Consider the following 18,536-nt stretch of genomic DNA (forward strand, 5'->3'; position numbering starts at 1 on the left):
GCCGCCGCGCTCCCCTCCCCGCGGCCGCCCCGTCGGGGCCGGGGCCGGGGCCGGGGCCGGGGCCGGGGCCGGGGCCGGGGCCGCCGCGGGGGCTCCGTGCGGGGTTCGGCCCGCCTCCGCGGCGGAGACAGAGGAACGAAACTGATGGGAAGGACGGGGAAACGGAGAGTCCGGGGCGCCGGGGGCACCCCCCCACCCCTCCCCTCCCGCTATTCTGCCACTTGAAGAAAAAAAAAATTAATTAAAAAAGCGTTATTTCAGATCTGTAAATATTTTTAAAGAAAGAAAGAAAAAAAAATAAAACGTTTTAAGCCTCGTTTGTAAATTTGCCAGCTCCATCGCATGTTCCCGCCGGGCGGACCTGCCCGGAGGGGTACCCCGGGACCGGGGGGTGCTCCGCTGGCCGGGCTGGGCTCGGCGGAGAGCCGCCGCTGCGGGAAGGACCCGCGGCCCCTGGTACCGATGGACGGGAGAGCGAAAACGACATGTAACACCGAGGGTTTGGTTTTTTTTCTGCCTCCTGCTCGTTATCTCGTTTCCTGCAGGGAATCCCGGGCGGGCCTGCCGGTACCCCTGCCCGTGGCCCCGAGGGACCGGGAGGGCTCGGTCCCCTGGAAGAGGAAGGGCCTTTCTCAAACGCTCAGAAACGGGGATCGTTTTTTTCCTGGTTTGCGGAGTATTTTGCTAAAAGCCGCGGTGACAGGTAGCAGGCTCGCAGCTCCCGGTGACTGACCCCGGTGCTCAGCGGCTCCGCTCCCTGCCCCGGGGCACCCACGGCTGCCTCCCCACGGAGGTCGGGGTCAACCGTTCACACAAAAAAGTAAATCCCGCAGCAAGTGGTATTTAAACCGCGGCCACCGGCTCCGCGGGTACCGCCGGTATGTTTGCGGCAGCAGTAACGAGGGGTAACGAACAAAAAAAAGAGAAATAAAAGATCCGAAGGGATAAATCCGGTGATTTTCAACGCGTGGGAACGAGAAAGCTCTCCCGGCGCTTCACAGCCCGTATTTTAAGCCGTGGACCCCGGTTTGCAGCCCGGTAGCGGGTAGCGGCAGGCCGGGGTGAGCTCAGTCCTGCTGCCGGCGGGGACGCCACTGTGAGCATCGGCACCGGGCGCCCGCGCCGCCGCTCCGCCCTCCGGACTCTTTTTTTAGGGGGAATAATTCGTATTTCGGGTTTGCCCGTTAACGTTATTACAGCCCAGCAGGAGCCGTCCCTACCCCCGCGGCACGGGCCTGGCGTCTGGCTGGGACCCCACCGGGCCCCGGCCCACCGCCGCTTCCCGCGGGGGGAGCCGGACGGCGCTCACCCCGACAGCGGCCCCGGCACCCCTGCGCGAGGGTGAGGCCGCCGCAGCCCCTCCCGGGGGACGCCTGTGTGGCTCCTCCGGGGTCCCGCTACGCCGCCGCCGCCGCCGGCCAGGACCCCCCGTTAGCAGCCGCTGATGATAACGGGAGCGGCGGGGAGCGGCAGCCGCCCGGCCCCCTCCGCCTCGCTGGGCCCGGTGGACTACACGTCCCAGCATGCCCCGCGGCGGCGCGGCGTCACGCCGGGAGCTGCGGGCGCGCGGGGTACGCCGGGACGCGCAGTTCCGCCCTTTCGAACGGGCCAATAGCGGGGCGGCGCGGGGTGGCTGGGCGGGGCGTGTGGTAGTGCGCCTGCGCGCGGGTGGCGGCGGCGGTTGTCGGCAGGCCGGAGGCGCGGGGCCCGGGCGGACCGCTGAGGTGAGGTCGGGCTCCCCGCTGGGGCCGGGGCCGGGGCCGGGGGGTGCGGAGCGGAGCGGAGCGGAGCGGAGCGGAGGCCTGCGTGGTACGGCCGGGCCTGCGTAGCGAGGCAGCGCTGAGGCGGAGCGGGCGCCTCGGCCTGGGAACGGCCTCCCCTCTCCCGGGCTGGCGGCTGCCGCCTTTCAGCCTCGCTGGGCGCCGCGGCCTCTCCCGCCGTCCCGGGGCGTCCCGCCTCCGCGTCCGTTCCGCGGCGGGGCCGCGGGTGCCGAGGCCTCTCCGCCGCTAGCCTCGGCCCTCCCTCGGTTCTCGGGCCCTTCTCTCACTCTTTTCCCTTCCCGCCGCAGCCGGTAGCATCTCCCGCATCCCGACGTGCTTCTCCAGGACCGGGCTGCGAGAGCGACCGTGCCTCTGACGCCTCAGTGCTTCCGTGAGCCGCTGCTGCTGCAGGAAGAAAGCTTTTCCTTGGCGTTGCGTGGAGCAGCGAGAGGAACTCGTGCAATATGAAAACGGTACTTTTAATGTCTTCTTCATGAAAGTACAGACGGGGCGTCCTAACGCTTTCAACAAAGCGGCTTGCTCGTCGAGAAATGCTTCCCGGCTAGCTAAATGATAGCGTGCTATGTGAAGAGGAGCTATAAAAGCACTGATTTCTTATCTGTTCAGTAAAAATAGTTTTCGGGAATGATGGAGTTGCAAAGGTGCACGCTGTAGTTAAGTCAGCATTACAGTTTCAGCAGCATGCATCTTCCCTCTAATGTCTTCTTTATGAGTTATCCCTTGTGCTTGAAAATTTTACCCGGACTTTATTGTTTGAGGTGGGCATGACAATTACTGTTGTTTGGCAATGCCGGTTGTGAAGCAGTTGCATTTGTGAAAATGTGCAGAACTCTTTGTGTGATTTTTTTTTTTTTAGTAACATGTAAAAGGTAGGATATATTTAAATTCTGATATTTTATCACTTTTTCTGCGTTAAAAATACCTTTAGGAGATCCTTCCAGCTTTCTGATGTAAGTAACTTTGCTTCCTGCAGTGCTGCTTGTTGATTGCTTTTGGGCTGGTTAGTAACTGTTGTACCCGGCGCCTCAGATCCTCACGTTTGTTGTTTGAGTTTTCTGCCACAAGTAGACAAAGCGATTAGAATGTCCGGTCTAATTCTCGTAGTTGTTCTGAATTCCTTTAGATTTTGTACATCCATCTGAAAGACTCACTGAGGTACGTTTCACCCTTTAAAGTGTGATGATGGTGCTGCCGAATTTCTCTATAGTATTCATGTAGAAATATGTGTGACAAATTCGCAAGCGTATCTGTCTTTTGCCCAAGTATTCCCAAAGCAGAGCAGAAAAACGGAGTTAAAAAAGAACTTATTTCCTATTCTTAAAAGGGTTTTTTAAATCACTTCATGTTTAAATAGCAGAAATAGCACTTTATGTTTACATAGTGGCGTTTTTTTTGAAGGATGTCTTACAGAACACCTCCAAAGCTCCCACTTAGGAAATTTTTCCAGTGTAAGAATGTGTAGTGCTCACATTATTATACAACTTGATGATTGTTCAGTTGCTGACAAGGGCTGAACTAGAAAAATTGTGCGCTAACTTTGAACCTTGTCCTAGTTCATCTGCTCATTCTCTCTTGATTTATTCTCAGAGGTCTAATCTTAACCTCTACAGTTGTACCTACAAATTTGGGAGTGATAGTGTTACAGAAAATCTGAGCTAATTTACTTCTCTGTCCTTTTAGCACAAGGGAAATGTGCTGTTAAGGCTTTCTGAAGCCTTAAAAAAAGTTTTGGCGGTTTTGTTGGTGTAGATACAATGAACAGTATCTTCTTTCAGCGTGTTTGTAAGGTCTGTGCTGTCTTCCCAGCTGAAATCTGCTGTTCATAGCCTCCGCTCTCCTTCTTTGAATTTTTGTATATACAACTGATTAGTCCTATGAAGTGAGTGCTGCAGTTACCTTCAGAGTCATTGATCTGTCATTGAATGGTTGATTTTTTTTTTCCCAGTCACATCACATTTACATGTTTGCTCTATATTTCAGTGCCCCACAAAGCATAACTTTCCTTTCTTATCTGACCTTCTTTAGGCTCTAAGAGGGAAAAAAAAAAATCTTAAAGCTGTTTCATTGGAAATATTTTGTAGCACTTATGGAAGCCTAAGGATTGGAAAGTTGCAGAGAGCCCGAAACTGTTTGAAAATTGATCCAATTGCAATTCTTGGAAGTATATGACAGTCATACCAAATCAGGAGCAAATCAATGCTTTTTGTTGGGGTTTTTAAATCAGATTCCTTTCTGCCTGCATGTGTTTTTTTAAAGTAACTTCTTGATGCTCACAGTAATTTATGAATATCTACTTTTAAAAATAGAGCCACATACACAGTAGTGTGGGGGAAAAATACATTTGTAAGTAACAATATCTAAACTTATAGATAATAGTACAAAAAGTTTATTTTTATTATTGTTGTTTATTCCATGTTGTATTTGATATTTAAATTTAAAAGCTCTCTATAGGGGGAGGAACTTATCGAGGTTTTGGACAGGGATTAGCATCTTGAATTTTAGAGAGTGTCAGAGATCTGGGTGTTCTGAACCTTTTTGTGTAAAAGCTAGCAAACTTTTCAGGTCTACTTCAAGTTACCTTTAAGATGGATCAGTTAGGTAACTAACTTGCTAGGCTTATGTTCTTGTTATTGCTAAAACTGTATCTGTGCATTACTGTCTTTTCTTCAGATGACGGGATCAAACGAATTCAAACTAAATCAAACTCCAGATGATGGTATTTCATCAGTAAAGTTTAGTCCAAATACATCTCAGTTTCTGCTTGTTTCATCCTGGGACACAACTGTCCGGCTCTATGATGTTCCTGCCAACACCATGAGACTCAAATACCAACATTCAGGAGCTGTTCTTGACTGTGCTTTTTATGTAAGTGTGCGAGGTGTTTTTTTTTAATTATTATTTTATAGACATATAGTGCCCAAGGTACTGAGAAGTTGTCAGTCCTTGAAATTAAAGGGATAGTGAAATCCTACCTGAATTCTATGTTTAAAAAAAAAAGCTAACTTAGCTAACTTCTGCTAATTATTCTTCTTTTAATGAATGTTGTTCTAGTCCTAAATATAGGTATTTCCTCTGAAGGGTGCACGCACACAAGTGATTTACTTCTGGTAGAAGTGGTGGGCAAAAGTAATTTGAGCTGGTTTGTGCTGTTTCTGCAATGGTATGGTAAATTGTGTGCATGTTTCTTAGAAAGAGTCATACTGGTAGTATACAGCCAGAAATCATTATTCACAATAAATACCCATAGCCAATTATTCTTTTCTTTTTAACATTCTTGTGTTGGGTTGTTTTGGAAACACGGCATTGTTCCAAGTGAGCCATTTACCAGATACTTGATTTCTGTATTTTTAATGCATGGGATTTGAAATATGAATGGTTTAATTTTACTGGTGCCACTTTTTTGTTTTGGCCTTTTTTTTTTTTTCTTTGAAATAGAAGGCTTCAGTTAGCATCTTCTTTTTTTTTGCATTGTATTCTGGCATATCCTCCAGTGACTTGGTCTTGATGTGTTACTGAATGTTTTAAGGGTCAGTTTAAATTTTTAATTCTACTTGTGCTTTTTTCACTCAACATTTTGTCACATGGCTAATACCGTACTCTGGATCAACACACAGGTTCTCAAATGGTTTCTAGTTTCCAAATTAGTTTTAGAAGGGATACACTTCAATTAGGTGGAACTGGCTTAGGTTGGTGGTCATTGAAAAATAAGTGTTATGTGTTTTGCTGTTACAGAAATAGGAATGATTTGATTTAGCCTCTAACTGCTTTTGTTTCTTTTTATTTTTTTTAATTAAAAAAAAATTATAGCTCAAAGTGGTTTACTTAAACATTTTGCAAAGCTTCTGTCATCTGCCTGTTTAGATCTGGGCTGGATCGTAACCCTTGTGTCTTAATTCCCATCTTCCCAAAACTCTTGAAAGCAAGTCCTGTGTTGTGAGCCTAGGAGATTAAATGTTTAGCAGCTGGGGAAACTTAACGCATGTCATAAGGTAAAATTTTTTGCTTTATAGGATCCTACCCACGCCTGGAGTGGAGGATTAGATCAGCAATTGAAAATGCACGATCTAAACACGGACCAAGGTAAGCGGATTGAATTCTGTAAGTGGTCTCAACAACTGGCCTAAATTTCAGATTTATATATGTACATGAACAGAATATATTTCAAGTTTTTTAGATAGGGGATATTTACTTTAAGTAATAGCTGTTTAGATGTTGATTATAAACCTCTATTGATTTAAGTTGTCAGTGTAGGTGCTCAGCAGTCTCCTTTGCTATGCAGCCCTTTCCCATCACCGAGACACAGAACAAGGCAGTATTCCTTACTGTGTAATCAAAGACTGTGCTGTAACACCTTTAACAGAAGGGCCGAATCTGTTGCTGCCAAACTGAGGGTTTAAACTTTTCCTTTAATGAATATTCATTGATGTATTTTAAATCTGTGTTTCTTTTTTATTTACTTATTTTAAGGTGAAAATGGAAGGAAAGGAAATAGCTAGATATTTGTCACGCTGTCGATTTAAGGTTCACGTCATACATGTCTTTGTCGAGCAGAATAACTAGCGGCCCTAGTCAGTACCACCTAAAAGCATGGAAGCATTCGGCAGTTTGCCAGAAGGTTTGGTAGATCCTTCTTATAGGATGCCTTGAATTGGATTTCTGATGATAATCCTGCTTTGCCGTAGGCTACTGTGTCTCAATTAGGGGGAATTAGCTAAGCTGAACTAAAACTGAGTGTGTTATTTTCTAAAGGTCTGTGGTTTAGACATATTTAGAATGGTCTTTCACATGTATGGCAGAATGTATATAAAGCTTTTGCTTTGTCAAACATCATGGCCTTATACTACATTTTCTTCTAACAAAACATTGCTCAACAGTAACACAGTTCCAGTGCCTCATTGGTGCAAAATACGGAGCTAGTTTGTCTAACTTTTTTGTGTGTCTGTATGTGTTTTAAAGAGAAAAGCAAATCTCAGCCTGAGACAAATGTGGTCACCAGAACCGCCAATAGCCAGGGCTCGACAAACTTGCGTGCGCAGTAATGTTATGAAAAAGGTCAAATGATTCTGTTATAGATGACTTTCTAGAAGTGTTTATTTTAACTTAATATTTTTATTATAGGTAATATTAATTCCTTTATTTTGTCATAATGTTAATATATACAAGTTTAAGTCGCTTTCTGTATTAGTGTCTGCGTCACAGGTGGTGATACCATTTGATACTAAACACTTCTTTATACCTCTGAAGATCTCTCTGTGGCTGCCTAAAATTCTTAACTTCCTTTCATAATCTCAGGAGATATAAGTTTAAATTTAACATTTCTGATCTTTGCAAAAGAAGCCTGAACTATCTGTAAAGGGACTCCTAGCATGTCAGTACACCCGTGGGAATGTCAGAAAATAGTGTGTCCTTTTTTTATTCTTTTTTCAACATACTCTGACTGTTTGTAGAGCCAATAAAGTTACAATAAATTGTATTTTCTTACAGAAAACCTTGTTGGTGCTCATGATGCTCCTATCAGGTGTGTTGAGTATTGCCCAGAAGTGAACGTCATGGTGACTGGAAGCTGGGATCAAACAGTTAAGCTGTGGGATCCCAGAACTCCTTGTAATGCAGGAACCTTCTCTCAACCTGAGAAGGTATGTACCGGGTGCTGTATTCCAGGTGGCATGTTAAATAATAACATCCAGTGACTGCTTAAACATCACTGTACAGGATGTCTGAAACTGAATTGAATTTGAAAAGCTGCGTTTAGTGGTTTTTAAACTGTGAAAATGTTGCATTTTAAAACATTGATATTCAGAATATATTGCAGTTTTAGGTTAAGGCTCTCAGCTTTCATCAGTAGGAGAGCATAACTTAATTCTTAGCACTCCTGATGGACCAAATTCTTTTAATTTAAAACAAATGTGAGGAAGGAAAACCTAACAAAAACAGCATATGATGTTGACGTAATCGTTAATAATCCTTGGCTTGATTGTAATAGGCACTATCGATTTCCTTAAGCGTTAAGACTTTTAGATATATCAGATCCTGGCAGTCATAAGGTCTGATTGTTTTGAAATTTGCATAGAGATATAATAGGAGGCCAGTTACATTGCCTGAAATAATATTCTGTGTTTTCACTTGTATTAAAAGGTTGAACAGAATTGCTTGTATTGTAATTTACCTGTCGTTGTACTAATGCCTAGTAAATTCAGACATTCTCCTAATACTAAAATCCTCTGTGCTAATGAGAGACCAAGAGAAATAAGGTAAAATGTAATGTCCCAAGCTCTTTCTAATGGCTATATGGTGTGTTAATCTTTATACTGCTTACAGTGGTGTCATTGAAAGAATTACAGAACAGTAATTTCTGTTTTTTTTCATAGACTCCTAAACACAGGTTGGATTGATGGATAATTTTACATATGAATATTTTTTTTGCCTATACCTTTTTTAAATTTCATTTAGCTCTGTCAGATCGTATTGTCAAGTCATAATTATGAGCCATCATTATGTTCCCTATTGCATCTAAATAGCTATTACTTTTGTTACAACATAGCTGAATCTACTTCTGGCAAGACCTTTGTTCAGAATAAAGTAATTGCATTATTTCTAGTTTTGATTTATAGTTGTATGTAGCATGTAAAGAACTGTGATAAATTGCTGACAGAATATCATATAATGGACAGCCACAGTGAATCAAGCTGCTTATTGGTTCAGCAAGGTTCATTATGTCATTTTTTTAATACTGCCTTTGATAAATGTGTACACCTACTCAACTGCATGACAATGGTTTCATTTGATTTATGATTGTGTGGTGTAGAAAGAATACTTACTATACAGGTGTGACATCAGTTTGTAAAGAAGATTTAAGATATTTAATGTTCTTTATGCCTGTGTTTCCATACATGTATACAAACACATTTTATATAATGTTTACTAATATTTTTGGATCATTTTTTACATCAATAACGAAGGGAGATTTGAAAAACTGTCTTGTTAAAGTGTGTAACTACCGTTGGCTCAAAGTTTTCTTTCCCTTTTTATACATAAGTAGGATTTGGCAATTGGGATCATCAGAAATTTTAGGCAACTCCTATGTGAACATTTAAGACATTTCCCATCTTAAGACCTCAGTCTTAAGAGGCAAGTTCAATAATCACATTTTAGAGCAAGAATGCATGCTGAATGGATGTGGATTCATTAAAGGAAGTTTTATATACATATACCCCACACATATACACCTGTCTGCTTAGTCTTTTTTATTAGAAATTGATTTTCTGAAAACATAATTTCTCCAGAAATGTTTATAGCAAATGAAGAGAAAAATTGTTTTGTCTGATATTTCAGTGCAGTCTTACTGGACCCAAAAACTTTATTGGGCTTTAGCAGAGAACCAGAAAGTGAAACTAGGTGCTTGAGTGAAATTGTACAAGCATGTGCCAAAAGTAAATTGAATCCTTCTGGCAGGATGCCAGATCTCGTACACTTTTAATTCTTGATCTGAGGTATATACAGTATCTGTTTCCTATGTATTTAGCTGCATTAGATCACTTTTGAAAAAGCTCATTCTTATAGTTTGCTCTTGTTAGCAGCTCAGTGACAGGACAGCTGTAGGTAGCTGGATTCCGACTTGCTTGTGTATCAACAACTTGTAATTCATTTGATAGCACAGAGTTTTTGACTGAACCTTTTTTCTTTTTCTTTTTTTAACATATTTCCAGATTAACTGCATCCCAAGTAATATTTGGAAACAGAACGATTTATATGCTGAATATTTTAATGAGAAATTTGATAAACAAAAATTTAACCTCTGAGCCAACCTTTGGAGTAGAGTTGAAATTCGAAGCGATAGTCTTTTTTAATGATGTTAAGCATATTGCTTCCTTCAATTTCACTTAGTTTTATTAAAATATACAAAGTATTGTTTTTTTAATGATTTCTTGGCAATTTATTCCCTTATATTGACATGAAGCTCAACTTGAAGTATTCTGTTTAAAAACAAAAACACGTGATTACCAGATGGAGGAAAACGGAGAAGAAAATGTGTGACATGGTATTGTAGGACTAAACTGCAGGATCATGAATTGATGGTGGGGAATGCAAGCTGTGCAGATGAATTCCAATATCCATGCCCTTTTTTCACCCCGTTACTGTGTATCTATTTTCCTCTTGCCTTGAAATATCCAATAAATTTAATGCTTGAAATAATTTTTGTGGAAAACTTGAATAATACTGATTTCCCTTTTGAATTATACATAAATACTTCTGTATACATATAGCATTTAAAATGGGTAATACCAGCAAAAGGAAGAAATCTCATGGTGGAAGATTATTTAGATATCATTGAGATCTGGAGACAGTTGTAACTGAACAAACGTGCTTGAAATTCAGAATTGCACAAGTGCATATGCATATTAATTTTTTTTTTTCTAAATTTGTTATATGTAGTATGGGGCTGCATTGGGCTTGATTTTTTTGAGCTATGTGCTAGGGTACAGAATTAAGGGTGAGCTTTTGAAATGCTACATCAGTGTCTTATCACTAACCAGCTGCATCTACTGCTGTTTATCCCAAATTTGAGTTATAAATTGAAGCAAAGGGGAAATCTATAGCTATAGGCTTTATTGTAGATGTCACCTGTTTTGTTATTGCATATTGCCGACATTTTATTTTGTACAAAGAACAATGGATATCCAGGCTGATGTGTTAAATATTGTAATTTTTTTTAAAGGTCTACACGCTTTCTGTGTCTGGAGATAGACTAATTGTGGGGACGGCAGGTCGGAGAGTGCTGGTGTGGGATTTGCGGAACATGGGTTATGTTCAGCAGCGAAGAGAATCAAGTCTGAAATACCAGACCCGCTGTATCAGAGCGTTTCCAAATAAACAGGTATGGGAACCATGTCAGTAATTCTATTTCTGCTGAATATTCTTTAGGAAAAATGGTGGTTTATTTTTCAAGTTTTCTGCATCATTTTGTCATTTAAAAAAAATTCTTGTCTTCAAAGTTTTGTAATCAAACTCTGAGAGGGGGAAAAATACCGTGTTGAGGCACCTTGTTCCAGGTTAACTCTTTTTAGTAGTGTAGCTTAGGAATGTTTGCCACTGACTTACCAGCATATTATGTTTTCATTTTTTTTCTCTGTTTTGCCTCCTTTTTTAAAATAACCTATTTAATGCATCACAATGCTGACATGTAATTAAAAAACAAAACAACCCCCCCTCCTCCCACTTCCCCCCCCCAACTTGCAGTAAAAGAGAGAAAGACAGAATTGGCAGTTGCTCAGCCGCCTTTATGCATTATAGTCCTAGGTTCTTCAACAGGCTGTGAACAGGGGCAGGATTAAAACTATGTGAATGTCATTTATATTTTTTTCTTTCTTTTTTTAACTCTGAGTCTGTCTCATGCACTCAAGAACCCATGATCCATTATCTAGGGGGAATTGTACAATTTAGATGATCATACAGCTGTTCCATGTAGGTTAACATAGTGTATCTGTGGTATTTCTTTCTGAAGTAAAGCAAGATTAGCTTTTTCTGACAAACTAATTTGGAAGGGAATTTTCCCGTGTACCTAGTGATAGTACAGGAATTGGGAGACCTAGTTACTTGTTCTTGAGCTGACATGAACGCTTTGTCCATTTTCAGTTCTAGTTATAGTAAAACAAGCTGATCTTCCAGATTGTATTGTATTATGGATTTTAAAGAACCTTGCTATAGCTAGATACCATTACAGTCCTATTTCTGAAAAGATCTATTATGGGCTTTACTCAGAAGTTATAACACAAGCATTTCAGGTTGCTCTAAGTCAGGACTGTAATTAACTGGATAAGTGGACACCACTTATAATCAAGTTTCACTGAAAATACTATTTCAACTTGAGTGTTTAGTTGCTAGTATAAAGCTCTGAACTAATTTTAATGTAATGTAATTCTGAAACTAAATAGTCCCGTGACTATCTCTAATATTTGAGATATTTAGGCCCTGGGGGATAGGTGGGCAAATACAAGGGGTTCTTAACTCTTAACATTTTTTCCTCAAATCAACTTGTGTTTGGATCTGCAGGGGTAATCAAAAGCCTCACTGTCAGCTTAAAACTATGGTGCAATGAGAATCTCTCAGACAGCTTTTTTCTGCATTACTTCTTTCTTAGAAGCAGATTTTATTGATGATGCCATGGATCTGTGGTAACAAACGATTTCTGGTTGTACACAATTTAAGACTGTTTACATTTCAATTGTTTGAATTTAGAGGGTTATACGATAAATCTCTTCTCCAGTTGTAAACTTATTAAAATGCGTATCTCCAAATTTTTTTGGGTAGGGTTATGTTTTAAGTTCTATTGAAGGTCGTGTTGCGGTGGAATATTTGGATCCAAGTCCAGAAATCCAGAAGAAGAAATATGCATTCAAATGTCACCGTTTGAAGGAAAATAACATTGAGCAGATTTATCCGGTTAATGCTATTTCTTTCCACAACGTCCACAACACGTTTGCTACAGGTAGAGTAGATACTCAGTTTTTTGCAACACGCGCATCAATTCCTTTAATTTTAAACAGGTCAGCCTTTACTTCATAAGCCCTTACTTTTTGAGCATTTAAATGGTATTTCTTGCAGTGAGCAGAGTTTTTAAATTATTTGATGCAGTGAGAGTTAATTGCTTTAACAGGGGTTTTGGGAAATACTTGTTGTGCTCTTTACTGAATTATGCAACTATGCATAATCCTGTGTTTTTCTGACAAAGTAATTCCAGGTAGTTTTCTCTTTTCCTTCTTTTTTTTTTTCTTTGCTGTATCTTTTCAGTCTTACCATTTTTAAAAATTAATTTTCAGGAGGTTCCGATGGATTTGTAAATATTTGGGATCCATTTAATAAAAAGCGGCTGTGTCAGTTCCATCGGTATCCCACAAGCATAGCATCACTTGCCTTCAGCAATGATGGAACTACCCTTGCAATAGCTTCTTCATATATGTATGAAATGGATGACATTGAACATCCTGAAGATGGTATCTATATTCGCCAAGTGACAGATGCAGAAACAAAACCTAAGTGAGTATGCTTCACCTGTATTTGAGCCTTTCTGAGCATTCATCCCAAGATTTATTAATTTTCCTAAATTCATGAATAGCATTATTGATGCCAGTAGATAGTGCAGCTTGACAGTAGGGTTGGTTTTGATTTTATCTTGTTCGCCCAAGCTTTCAATATCCGTAGGTTGATAGACGTCTGATGGATAAAATTGTGCCTAGTTGTTTAGTAGGAGAAGAATGTCAAACTCTTATCCTTTTTGAATAGGTGCTATTATATGAAGCTGTGGAGTTATTGCTAGCTCATTGCTTCAAGAATTAAGTGAAGAATTCAAGAATAATTTATTTCTGTAAATGTTACTGTGTTTGGATATTTAAAACTTAGAATTAATGAAATCTTTACACACTGAGTACACACCCAGCTGTCACAGTCAGAAGTGAATCTGGATACTGTTCTAGGAAGGTCGTGTAAAATCAAGGAAAAGCTTTCTAAGTTCCTATGTATTGGAGTTTGCTGCAGTCCTCTGATAACACCCTTTTCTATCATTGTTGCTGTCAAAATGGGGCAAACTGATTGATGGAGGTAAAAGATTTCTGTTAAACTCGCTTTGGCATGAATGTTACATAGAAAAATTGCCGTCACAGTGCAGAATTGCTCTACTTTTCATTATGCTAGCACAGGAGAAGTTGTTTTTATTTTCAAATTTCTGTGGTTTGTCAGTGCTTTTTTTTTTTTTTCTTCTAGTACTCAAACTGTCTTAAACTTTATCTGGTTGTCTCCATTATTTAGTATCTAAGTGGCTGTGTAAATAGACACACATAAGTAATCAAAGTTCTTGAGTTTAAAACCTCAAGACCTTCCCCCTCCCTCCTTTGAGTGACTTGTACATTGCTTCGGAGCAGCCATTTTATTGCTGTGGAGATGGGAGGTGGAAGTTACAGAAGAATAAATACGCCCTCTCTCTCCTGGAGGTGTTTGTTTTAAAATAATTTTGATGCTTATGGAAAAATGAAACCAGAACGGTTTCGGTATTATTTCTGGGCTTCCTCAGGCAAAAAAAAAAACCCCAAAGATGATAATTTAAATCTATTTTTAAAACTGGGTTGTACTTGTTACATACATTTGGGAGAGGTTAAAAAGAAAAGTGATAGGAGAATACTTCCTGCTATTGGTCTTGTAATAGTAAGAGCTGCTTTCAGTTATTTTTGTTCATTGCTAGTTATGGTTGCTAATTCTGTAGATGCTTCATTCTGCCGTATGAGGAGGTTAATCTACAATTAAACAATATTTCCTCTTGGCCCTCCATTATTTTCTGAAACAGATGGTTCATCATTTCCTGGGCTGTTAAACACAGCAAGGTTAAGGTTAGACTCTTGGGAATCAGCTAGTTCTGAATCTTATTAGGCTGTAGAAGGAAAACTAATAAGAATACTCCTTAATATCATTTTGGTACTGTAAACAATTATTTATTAGCAAACAATTGATCCCAGAAGAGCAAATTGTTTGAGTCAGTAATGAGCTGAGAAAAGACAGAGCATATCTGTGTATTTGGAAAATAATTGTAACGTAATTGCAATGCATTTAGACAGGCATCTTTTTGGACCTGTTTCTATCTTTAAATGAATTTCTGAAAACATTAACAAGGTTTATATGCTTTTCTGACATTTACAAGTTGCTTGTGCCAACCTTAGGGCACTAAGAATGATGCGTATATTTTAATGTTGCAGTAGGGTGAATCATCTCTGGTTTATCCTAAAAATAAGGTACTTAGGACAGAAGACTAATAGTTGTTTCATAGTGATCTTTTTGCATATTAATTTGAATCACTTAGCATTTCTGCATGATGCATTCTTAAATGCATCAAGATGGTGCCATATTATATAAAGAAAACTTGGCAAGATCAGCTTTTTTATCACTGAATTATTATATGTTGTATCTTGATACAAGTGAAAGCAGTCTTTCTACACATTTCTGCTTTTATAGAATGTGAATGTTTTACCTGCTTACGATTGCTCTAAAAATTGCTTGCTGAAATACAGTTTATTTGTTTCAGGTCTACTTAGACTTCTGGTGATACATCTTCTCTACAAGAGGTGCCCACCTGCTCCTAACAAGAATGAACTAAAGTAATAGAAGTGAGAAGAGCAATCCTTGTACTGATGTTATTTTTAACTAAGAAATATTTGTTTGTGTATTGTAGTATGTCTTAATCTGTCATTACTTTCCTGCTTATAATGTTAGTGAAACTGTTTTCTTTATCTGCTGTCTGTAGCTAAATTAGTTCAGTCCTGTAGGTGAGTTTGCGTATACCTTTATAAAAACTTATCACATTTTGTAGTATCTAATTATGAAAACTTCCAGTGGTCTCATAATTGTTCAATAAATATTTGTAGGTTTTTTGAAAACAAATACTGTGTGTAACAACCTTTACTGTTTGTGAAACGAACATTAAGACCAAACCTCTAAGTTGCAAGAATTCTTGAGTTCTAGATCTTCCTGATGGAAAATTTCTGAACCTTTCGTCTTTTTCCAGTGAGGTGAACTGGGAATTTCTTCATTACCCAGGGACTTTGTCTCTCCAGGCAATGTTTTCACAGGGCTGTGAAAGCCTAAAGTTGTATTGGGTGGGCTTGTTTATCTCAGTGACTTAATCGTTACTGGAGAACCATTGAGTGTTTCTGGAGAAAAGGACTTGGAGATGTGGTACTTCGCATTTTTTGACATACTGCATAAAAGCCTAAAATTAATGATGCTTGGGAAGAATTGAGGATAGAGGGGAGCAAATGTAGAGTTTCAGCCTACAGCTGAGTGGTCTGTTCCAAGTCTGCAGATCTGACCTGGTAGCCCAGGTTTATGGAGTAATACAAGTGGAAAGGTAGAAAAGAGGAGTTCCCCCAGAGTGGAAATGTCATTCTGGCCACAAAACCCCATGAAAATATGCTGTTTCTCTGAATATCATGTTTGCCTTATTGCCAATTGGTAAGAAGTCTAATCTGTAATCAAATTTTGTATCAGCCTTTTGAGGATTTTGGAGTGGCGGGGGGGGGTGTGAGAAGATGCTTGAACTTGGACAAATTAAATTTCCTGAGGAAAGTTGTATTAGAAAAACAACTTGGACACTGTATGTTTGTTTTTTCTAAACAGGAATGTAGATCTGATCAAGAGACTAAACCTGCAAATCCATCTTCTGCTAAAAAGAATATATTCAATGTTGCACATTTCTGACTGGTTTGTGGAAATAAAGATAAATGCTTTCTGATTAGCACCACCAATAAAAGCTGTCTCATCCAACTCTGTTTGCAGGACAGACTGTCAGGCTGCTCTCTTAATAGTAGCTTGTATCAGGTGTTTGGGAAGCACTTAAGTAGTGAGTAGTAAGGAGGGACAGAACAAAACTCCTGTGGGGGTTATCAAAGGTGATTAAGGTGTGGGTATTTTGGAGCAGTGATTGGATTCGTACTTTACTCCCAACTTCTGTTCTGAGTTATCAGTGCCTGCGTAGTCAGTGGGAGTATTTTATTACCTTTAAGAAAACAAACTTGCTGACAACAGAAATAGTAACCGATCGTTCCAAAGAAGGAGGTGATGGAGAGGAAGCTGGGCTCTGTGTGTGCAGAAAGCTAACAAACTTGAGCTGTTACCAGATAGAGATAGTAAACGAGTTGTATGTGGAATACTTTGTAATTTGTCAGGAGCTAGGTATGGATTCTTTGATAATACAAACTGGTTTTGATAGATTTGAAAAAATTAAAGATCTTCCTGAATTAAATATGAGTAATGCCATCACTACAGTAGCATCTAGTTCTGATAGATGTGCGCTGTCCCTATTTCTTCCCGTTTTAATTGGCTTTTTTGCATTGAGGGTACATGACTGATGTTGGGCAAAGGTTGGATTTTTGATATCAGCTTAGGAAGTGATGACCCCTTAGTGTTTGGGTTGGTTTTTTTTGGTGTTTTTTTTTTTTTTGGTTTGTTTTTGAGGAATGAGTTGATACATAGGGTCTGGGGCCTAAATGTGGGAACCAAAGGTTTCTGTGAGAATGACTAGCAAAGAAATAGTAAGCAAAATCCCTGGTCTGAGGGATGACTGTAGGTTGAGACAGCAGGCTTTGTGTTAAGAACAGTGTCAAGCGTTCCAGGGTCCCAGACCACAATGTGTATGTCTGTGTGGGTTTAAATACATACCTATTTGCAGAGCAAACATGCACAATATCTGTTGTTTCTCCATCTCCTCTCAGCTGAGAGAGGATAAGATTACAAAATACAAGCTTGAGCCCACAAAAAAAGAGATTATTTTGTTGTTACCTAAGAGCACAACAGCAACCCTGCTTGTAGTGAAGAGAGACCTGAAGTGAGGATGGGTCCAAATAAATAATGCGTGAAGGCAGAAATAGGCTGGGACTGATGAAAAGGTGGTTTAGTGATGATGTGGAGAAAGGGACACGTGAAATGGAGAGAGCATAGAGTGGGGATGTACAGGGGAGAAGAACTGTGGGGAACAAAGTGAAATAAGAGCTAGAGAAAGCAGGGGAAAACAAAGAAAGAATTAAGGGAATTCCAAATAGTTTGATTAACAAAGTAGACATGTAACATAACCTGGAAATTACACCACCTGTGCAACTTTTCATTGGTAAGTATTAGAGGGGGAAAAACCTGTTAATGCTCGATGTACTGAGATCTGCATGCTTCAGTGGACAAAGGTAGCCCAAGATATGTGGGAGGAAATGGATTGGACTTACTAGTTCTATTTTAAAAATGGTAGGAAAATTCCTTGTGGTGTGTTGGTGTTTTATGTAAATGCTTGAAACAAACAAGAGTCTGTAGAAAATAAAGAGACAATTGGGCATAACAGAGGAGAAGAGAAACATTAGTTGGTCAGGGCTACAGCTGTGTCGGTATGTTAGGTACAAATATGTGCAGTTGGAATACGGATATTTCTTTCACAAGATTAATCTTCCTTTTATTAGCACTCTTCGAGAAATGCAGGTCAAGGCAGAGGTTCATAAGCTGGAGAGATCATGAAACAAGCATTTTCTGACCTATGTAACAAACAGCTGAACAAAGAGGATATACTGACTCTTGATCAGTGGAATTGAGATCTAAAAAAGCTCCTTAAGTCATTGCTTTTTGCAGTGTTGAGGGCCGTGCAGAAAACATGGAGTCATAGCCATCATTCTAATAGAGTCATCAATCACCGTTGACTGCTTGCAGGAGAAAATATCACGGGTTGTCTCTCACAAGAGCCTCATAACACCGGTATTAGAAGCCAAGTGGCATCTGTGCCCTGCAGGTTACAAAAGCATGCTGGTAAGTGTATTTTTTTCTGTTGGCCAGTACTTCAAGATAATCAGTGTATGGTGACTATCTACAAGGTCTGGAGCTCTGCTGCATCTCAGACGTGATGTTTTGTGCTGCCACTGCAATTATAATAAATATATATTAAAAAAAAAAAGTGTCCTTTAGATGGGCGCTTTCCCAAGCAAAACCAGTCCCTGCTCTGAGCTCCAAGCTGAGCTCTGACCTCCAAACACAGAGACTTAAGTGATGCTGTTGAGAATGACCTTTCCAAAGCTCTGTAGGTATTGCTGGCTCCATCTTCCTTAACTGTCTCATACTTTTGTAAGTGTCCAGTAGTTTTTACTGCCTTGAAAATGAAGGATTTTCTGTAGTTGGGGTCATGTAGTCGCTCAGTTCAGCAGTAATTCAGCTGGTGCATCTGTTAAGATAGATGCCCAAAAGCTG

At 40.2% G+C, this 18,536-nt stretch overlaps 1 protein-coding gene across 1 annotated transcript; it reads left to right on the forward strand.

Annotated features, from left to right (window-relative positions):
• Window positions 1-1,639: 1,639 nt before the first annotated feature.
• Window positions 1,640-16,563, forward strand: BUB3 (BUB3 mitotic checkpoint protein). The gene is made up of 9 exons (XM_075155250.1): window positions 1,640-1,724; window positions 2,069-2,233; window positions 4,452-4,646; window positions 5,792-5,861; window positions 7,266-7,417; window positions 10,498-10,656; window positions 12,090-12,267; window positions 12,599-12,815; window positions 14,848-16,563. Exons 2-9 carry the CDS (start codon window positions 2,225-2,227, stop codon window positions 14,855-14,857), a joined length of 990 nt encoding a protein of 329 aa, XP_075011351.1. The 5' UTR covers window positions 1,640-1,724; window positions 2,069-2,224; the 3' UTR covers window positions 14,858-16,563.
• The last annotated feature ends 1,973 nt before the right edge of the window (window positions 16,564-18,536 follow it).

This window comes from Calonectris borealis, chromosome 7 (assembly GCF_964195595.1).
Source record: "Calonectris borealis chromosome 7, bCalBor7.hap1.2, whole genome shotgun sequence".
Classification (NCBI taxonomy): Eukaryota; Metazoa; Chordata; class Aves; order Procellariiformes; family Procellariidae; genus Calonectris; species Calonectris borealis.